This window comes from Pinus tabuliformis, chromosome J (assembly GCF_031772625.1).
Source record: "Pinus tabuliformis cultivar Carrire ecotype Pingquan chromosome J, CPIR1, whole genome shotgun sequence".
Classification (NCBI taxonomy): Eukaryota; Viridiplantae; Streptophyta; class Pinopsida; order Pinales; family Pinaceae; genus Pinus; species Pinus tabuliformis.
The window spans coordinates 961,890,775-961,898,618 of NC_142295.1; the positions used below are offsets into that span (position 1 = coordinate 961,890,775).

General features: G+C 34.8%; 1 protein-coding gene across 4 annotated transcripts; it reads left to right on the plus strand.

Moving 5' to 3' along the window:
- Positions 1-1,414: 1,414 nt before the first annotated feature.
- Positions 1,415-7,496, plus strand: LOC149230018 (uncharacterized). Of its 4 annotated transcripts, none has more exons than XM_089378822.1 (4): positions 1,415-1,438; positions 4,534-5,050; positions 5,210-5,498; positions 7,095-7,496. In XM_089378822.1, the coding sequence occupies exons 2-4, from the start codon at positions 4,562-4,564 to the stop codon at positions 7,112-7,114; spliced, it is 798 nt and encodes a 265-aa protein (XP_089234948.1). In that variant the 5' UTR covers positions 1,415-1,438; positions 4,534-4,561; the 3' UTR covers positions 7,115-7,496. The 4 variants fall into 4 exon arrangements, with proteins under 4 accessions (XP_089234948.1, XP_089234947.1, XP_089234946.1 ...); XM_089378821.1 differs by lacking the exon at positions 1,415-1,438 and adding an exon at positions 1,518-1,670; XM_089378820.1 differs by lacking the exon at positions 1,415-1,438 and adding an exon at positions 1,677-1,813.
- The last annotated feature ends 348 nt before the right edge of the window (positions 7,497-7,844 follow it).

Here is a 7,844-nt window from a genome sequence, read left to right on the forward strand (position 1 = left end):
ATAATATTAACAACAAAAAATTCACCTCATAATTCATAATAATATATATGTCTTTACATTCAACTTGAATGAGCATGTCTTTCCCTACTAGGTTATGATAAGTCTTATACTATAATAATCACTAATTAACTTTAGCACACTTATAGTTCCAATTATACTAAGGATATATATGTTAGTTTTTAGTCTTTAAATTAATAAATATGAAATATCACAAATTACGTGGGAGAAAAGCAATTTGGCCAAAAATTTTATCAATAATTTTCATTCCAATTAAATTAAGGATATATATGTTAGTTTTTAGTCACTAAATTAATAAAACATAAATATGAAATACCACAAATTAAGTAGGAAAAAGGCAATTTGGCCAAAAAAAAAATATTATCTATATTTTTCTTATTAAAAAAAATTAGATAATCTTTTTGACACTTTTAATTTTTTAAACAAAGTCTTTAGGTAGAAATTACATGAGAGAATTTTTTGGCCAACAACCAACAAGTGTACAAGTGTGGTTGTGTTTTTCTAATTAAAGACATTTGGATTATCTTTTTATATTCAAATAAGATGTGTAATTTTTTAATAATATTTACATCATCTTTTTTATTTTCCAATAAAATTTGTTATTTTTATAATTTCTTATAAAATATTTCTTCTCATTTTCTTTCCATTTTTCATTTTTTATATAAAATAACATAAACATCATAATAATTTAAATTTTAAGTTCTTTTATATATATTTAATAAATTTAAATGTTAGATATTATTTATACAATAATTAATTATAAATAACTATATTAAATACACAAATTACTTTGGATAAAAACAAGCTATGAAAAAATTTAAAATTTTAATCTGGTCTTTCATAATTCCAAATATTTGTACAAACTTATTATGACATTGCCATCTTATGTTTAATTTTTAAGCCTTGATAAGCCAAACATAAATTCCAATGTTTAAGATAACAACTCCCCATAATTAGCTTCACAACTTTTCAAAGCAGTAACTTCCTTTCCAAAACTAATGGTGGGAAAATAATTGTGCTGAGTATGGTGGGCCTAATCATTTGCTTAAAAGCTGCCATTTCCTATCTGTCATTGTCCTTTAAAACAACCTTTTTGGAGAAAATTTCTCCTGTAACTCTCTTTCAATTTCCCAAATGACATGAACAGTAAGTGGAAAACTTTCTCTTTCCACGAAACCAAGTGAGGGACTTATCGTCCACACATTGATTCTAAAGTCTCAATCGACCTAACCGGCATAGCCGGCCTTGTGCAGCTAATCTTTTGATGAGAGAGCGGATAACTTCAATTTGAAGATTCCAAACGTGGAAGAACACGCCACATGAACAAAAAATTGTAGAGATAAGCAAGCCCTTTCAATAGGCATTGGATACGCTATTTAAAGTAGTTTCACAGGCTTTCAGAATCTTCGAGACGGTGAAGGTATGTCTTAAAATATTGACCTGTGCAGGATATTCTACCCCAAAAAAGCTATCCAGTTTGGACAATTTTTATCCTCATTGTCACGTGGACAATTCAAACTGACAATGTCTCTTTAGCTTCATCTTCTCTTTGCGTGTAATGGTACTGGACACGGGGCTTACGCGTACACGTTGTCTGCTCGATCGTTTGGCCCACTTGATCGATTGGTAGCTTCCTCGATATAAATCGATTGGTAGTTTCTTCGATATAAATACTACACATACCCATTATTTTATTTTAACTGAATTTATTGGTATCGAGTTTCATCTCCTTCTGTGCTCCAAACATATTGGGGATCTTCTGCTTTCCGTCATTCCTCTTTGAATTCTTCAACAAGTAAGTGCATTCCACTGGAAAAAAATAGATGTAGTGAATTCATTGATTTATGTGTGTTGGTACTGGACATGTTCCGGGGATTACATAGCTGGGAAATTAGCGTCTCCCACTTTTGAATTTTACCAGGGAAAATATACAGAAAATATCGATTAAACCCAGCTCCTGGATTTTCTGCATCAACCGATAATGGAAGAGTTTCACACTGTTGTTATTTTCTTTCTTGTTTGTTTGAGAAGGGTGACCTGATAGTGTTGGTTGGATTCGTTTCTCTTCTTCTTTTGGGGTGATTTTTTTAATTGGGAAGGGTTCTTGATCAAAACCCTAATGTCATGAAGGCATGTTTTTAAACCCTTACATCTATATAAAAAGCTATGAAATTGAAATTTCTTTGTATAGAGAAAGTTGGAAGTGAATCTAAGGAGAATGATACTGAGAACAGTTTCCTATTTGATATAAGTTCCTGTTCTTAGTTAACCTGGTTGTCGTTGACATGGGGTTTGTATCACACGTGCTTTAGATGGCTAGCAAGGGATTCAACGGATGACTATTGCTGAACATTTTGGAAAGTCTTTGCGCCATAAAAATGGTTTACAAGGTTCATTGTAAATCCTACGATTATTCTATTTGTAATATTTTTCAGGGGCATCTTTTATATACACGTAAATGACCATTTGCCCTTTCGTATCGTTGTCCTGCCTTTTTCTTTAGGAAATTTTTCAGACATTTGGAGGTCATTAAAGGCACTCAAACATGCCTGGGAAGGTTTATCCGAGAAAATTGAGTAGTACCGTGCTGTAACTTGTAAGTAATCAGAAAACTAGAGGAGCTTATACAATTAAAATTTTAAAGTTTCCGAGCCAGAGGAGAAAATTGGATATGCGGCAAGAATGTAGAAGCGAGGATAAAGAACAAACTTAGCCTATTCCTCTTGTTACAACAAAAATTCCTGAGATTACTACATTAGTGAGAGTCGCATTCATCATTTTCAACAAAGCCACCAACAAAAGGAGGTTCTACCATTCAAATCCTCTCCTAGCCTATCATGTCTTTTCCATAGGAACCTTACAAAAGAGGGGTGATCTAGAATGGATCATTATATAATCTTTTGTCTTTTTTGGTGCTTTTTAGGCAGAAATTGAAGTGATTGGCTTGTAGGCCCGCTTTAGGGGTAGGTTCTCCTTTGGTGATTTGGGGTCTTGAACCTTCCAGAGCTTGTGTAAGGTCCCAAATGATCTTTTTTGGAGTCAAAACTTTGCAAAATAAGTTCACAGCTTCTCAACACTATTCTACACTTCAAAAGCTTTATAATGGTGTGGATATCACCTCAATTGGAGTTTGTAAATGGAAGTTACACCTCTCCCAAGGTACCCTGCCCCCTTGACCACCATGATACTAAGGGGATGCCACATCATCTCACATTACTCACAATGTGCAGGTAGTCAAATGTGGACTTTCAAGAAGATTCCAGAGGATCAAAAATCCTAACTTTGATGGGGGTTGAAGCATGCAAAAACCCTAAACCTATCCCTAGATTATTTTTAGGCCATGTTAAATATTGGGCCACTAGGATAGGAAGGGGTTTCATTCTTATTGTATTAAGTATTGTTCCATAAGAGAGCAGAGCATTCATAATAGGATATTGAAGTAGAACAAAGGAAGTAGAAGATTTCATAGCAACCATGCTAGCCACAATGTCCATGGCAACTCCATTGTGAGTGCCCCTTTCTTTGTATTTGCATTTCATAATTGAGAAGAAAAGATCAGAGCATAAGCCTCTCCTTCTAGCTGGGTTTTTCTCTTATAGGGTTCACCAAGGTACATTGTGTTATTTGTTCGTCTCTATCATTTCAGTTTCGATCTATTTAGTGTTTAACACATTAAGCTAGTAACATTAAATCTGGAATCTAAGTGAAACACAATACAATAAGAGATTTCAAAATTTTGCAAGATATGTTGTAATGAACTGTTCCAGTGGAATATCCATGGAAGTTTACAAATTAACGAGATATGAGTGTGCTTGGTTGAGTGGAGGACTTTTACAACCACTGTTTACTTGTCCAGGATATTCCTCCCTGACTCAAGCAATTTCATATTTTTATTACCACTGTATTCAAGCATTTTGTGAGCCTGTTGGCAAGGATTTTTAATATGATCTCATAGCTGACATTGCAGAGCAAAATAGCACTCCAGTTGTCCAGTCTACCAGTCACGTCTCCTTTAGGAACTATAACTATGAAAGTTCAATTGCTGGGTTAAGAAATACTGTCTTTTCCACTCCAAGAATCATATTTTGAGGAAATGAATTATTTTATCTAAATTAATCCTATAAAAGTTAATTGGAAACCATTTGGCCCTGGAGATTTTCCACTAATATATGTTGGTATTACAGCTTTGATTTCTTCACTGGTGGGAACTTGTCCCAATACATTATTAAGATAATCCGTGTCATTCTGAACAGAGGGTGAAACCGTGGGTTGAGTCTGGAGGCAAAGCTCCCTGTTTCACAAAGAATGTTTTGATAGGATTGGAGGGTCTGAAACTTTAACTGCATGTGTTCACATTTTTAAATCTTGTATAATTTTCCTCAAATTTTTGTGAAATTGTTTTACTTCTTTCTGGAATCTGAATTCTTCAGGAGTCAGGTTTTTTTTGTTTCTATCTGTCCATAGTTTCGTAAACCATGTTCTATTCTGAATCCTGTTCTCTGCTGATTTTTACAGAATCTTAACTGTTGGTTAGTGAGTAGTCATGGAATTTTTTGAGAAGGCAATGTCAGTACGACTTAGAAGCCATCATGACAAATATCTTTGGGCGGATGAGGATGAGGAGACAGTTACTCAGGATAGAGATGGTGCAAAACTAAATGCAAGATGGAAAGTTGAATTTATTGAAGGTGATTCTGTGATAAGATTGAAAAGCTGCTATAACAAATACTTGACAGCAACAGAGATACCATTTCTTCTGGGGATGACAGGGAAGAAGGTCCTGCAGACTGTACCACCAAAGTTGGATTCATCTACTGAGTGGGAACCCATCAGGGATGGCTTTCATGTTAAACTTAAAACCCGATATGGGAATTTTTTGCGTGCAAATGGTGGCCCTCCCCCATGGAGGAACAGAGTAACCCATGACATCCCACACAGAACAGCTACTCAAGATTGGGTACTTTGGGAAGTTGATGTGATGGAAATATTTGTTCCACCCTCTCCTAGTCGACCTACTCCTGTTGACTTGGAGGTAATTTCTAAGTTGTATTTTACTTATAGTTTTCTACTTCCCTGAAGGCATATCATTTCCTTTTTTCGTTTTAATAGTGTGGACAAAGAAATAGATTACGACTTTATTATGCTTTCAAAGCTACAATCTGAAGTTGCTTCAGGGTTTGCGTGGTTGCAGTCTTCTCCACCTCTGCCAGAATCACCGCCCAAGCCTGATGGTCGAATTATCTACTATGCAATCAGTGATGATAAGGGTGACGTTAAGGATGGTTATGAGTGGCCTTCGTTCCTGTTTAAGGGAAATAACTTACAAGAGCTAACCAAAAAATTGGAGGAAGAAACTGGTCTTCATGACATCATTGTCTGTACAAATCATCCTTTGACTGGAAAATTGTACCCATTGCGTTTGCAGCTTCCTCCTAACCATTCATCCATGCATATAGTTCTGGTCCAAGGAACGTCCAAAGGTATGTGCATGAATCTCTATCAATATCCTTGCTTTTTATTTATATGATGACTATATAGTTTTTGAGTAAATAGGAAATATATTGTGTAGCAGCATTAATTATAACCGGTTTTTTGTTCCGTGAGACGGGACTATCATTTATTTATTTTTTGTGATTTTCATGTTTGCATTCATTGTTTTTTATTTGTATGAGGTTGTATTCATGCTTGTGGGGTTCACTCACATCTTAGAAACAATTTGTGCTAATATCCATGTAGACCATTGAAATTTAATCTATAAAGATACACACTCTCCATTTAAATCACAACAGACAAATACTATAATTCAGTTTTAGAGTAGAGCTCAGATTAGCAATGTTTAAAGACTGTCATCAACCACCTTACTATAGAGCTTATTAAGTACATTTAACTGAACTTGTGCAGCTATGGTTCCAATAAAGAGCTTTACTGCTTGCAACATTCTTTATTGAAGTCATTTGATTCATCCTTTGGTATACAAATCAAAGCAAATAAATCCCTGTAGATTATGCAGATGAGGGTCTTTTTTGAAATAATGTAGATTAAACTCGGAGCCCCTCATCTAGGGTCCTGCTTGAATGGTCTTACCTTTGCTATAAGGCATTATGCTTTTCCCTGCTCAGGTAAGGCATAACGCTTTGCTCTGCTCTGGTAAAGGATAATTTCTGCTTAGAGTGAAGTTAAGGTATCCCTTGCTGGAGCAGAGCGAAGAGTTATATTTTACAATGGTTACATGAGCATAACGATGATAAGGTAATATACTTGATGGCCGGGTTGTGATCGATGAACAAAGAACTTAACTACAGTAATGGAGGGGACAGTGTTGGAAAATAGAGTGAAGGAATGATTATTGAGAAATAGTCTTGAGTCATGGTGACCTGCCTCAGTCTATGCCGTATGTTGTACCCTTTTAGGTCAAATCGGTGTTCTAACCTCCTTTTTGGTATGCTTGAACACTTAAAGCATTCATATACAAGTGAAAGATATCTATAGATAAACTTCATGTTTTCATTGGAACTGGGCCACCTGATCCAGTTGTTTAGATTTTCTCACTAATTAGCCCCTCATCAAATGTACTTTAACCTATTTAGTCTGTTACTTGCTAGACAGCTCTGCTAAACACTATCTGGATGCTACTGTATGGCAAATAAACTAAATGCTGGCTTGCAAAAGGTTGTCACAAGATCAACTATCAATGGAATCATTGTGTGCACTCACAATAGAGACTGCAATCCCTTTAGATCAATTTTCCTTTGGAGATTAGCTTATTATGGATCCTATTATTGCTGTTATCCATCATTGTTATATCGTATCAGTGGTTGCAAAATAATGTAAACCTTAAATGAGGGATATTGAAAGCAAACTTTTGAATTCTGTTTTTGTGTGCAGACTTGTATTTGCTAATTTTGTAGTTTTTCACCATAGTATTTGAAGAATGTATTCTGTATATTAGTTTGGAAGGGTTTTTTTGGGTTACAACTTTAGAAAGTCTATAATTTTTTGTCAGTGCGGGACCTTTCTTGATTAAATATGAATGCCATTCTGGATTGTAACATTTCTACTCTGTATGTTCTGTACAGTGGCCAAAAGCTTTGTATAACATATTTGCATCTTTTGCTGCTACTCGATGGTGGAGATAAATGAGAGAGTGCATTTCTGGTACTAGATATATGGGCGTGTACACTAGTATAACGGTTTCAAATGGTTCTTGAATTGCATTGTTGTATACAACTGCAAGATTAAATTGCAATACCAGTGGCGAAACACATTTGAAGGTTAGATTTTGGTGACCTATTTGTCATTTGGATGTATGACAATTTGTATCCTTTAACATACTGCTCATGTTTTCTTTTTGCCCTTTTTGGGTAAAAACTACTTGTGTTTTACCTATATTCCAAGCAGTTTTTTATCCTTGAATTTATAAGGTGATTGTGCCGTCATAGTATATGATTTATCCAAAAATTTCAATGTTGTTTAGAAAATCCTCTTTAATGCTGCTTCTACTATGAAGGCTGATGTTGAAGTTCATTTATCCTAAATGGCTGTAAAGATAGTATATATGATTTATCCATAAATTTCAATGTTGTTGAGAAAATCCTCTTTAATGCTGCTTCTACTATGAAGGCTGATGTTGGAATTCATTTATCCTAAATGGCTGTGAATATAGTATATATGATTTATCCATAAATTTCAATGTTGTTGAGACAATCCTCTTTAATGCTGCTTCTACTATGAAGGCTGATGGTGGAGTTCATTTATCCTAAATGGCTGTGAATATAGTATATATGATTTATCCATAAATTTCAATGTTGTTGAGAAAATCCTCTTTA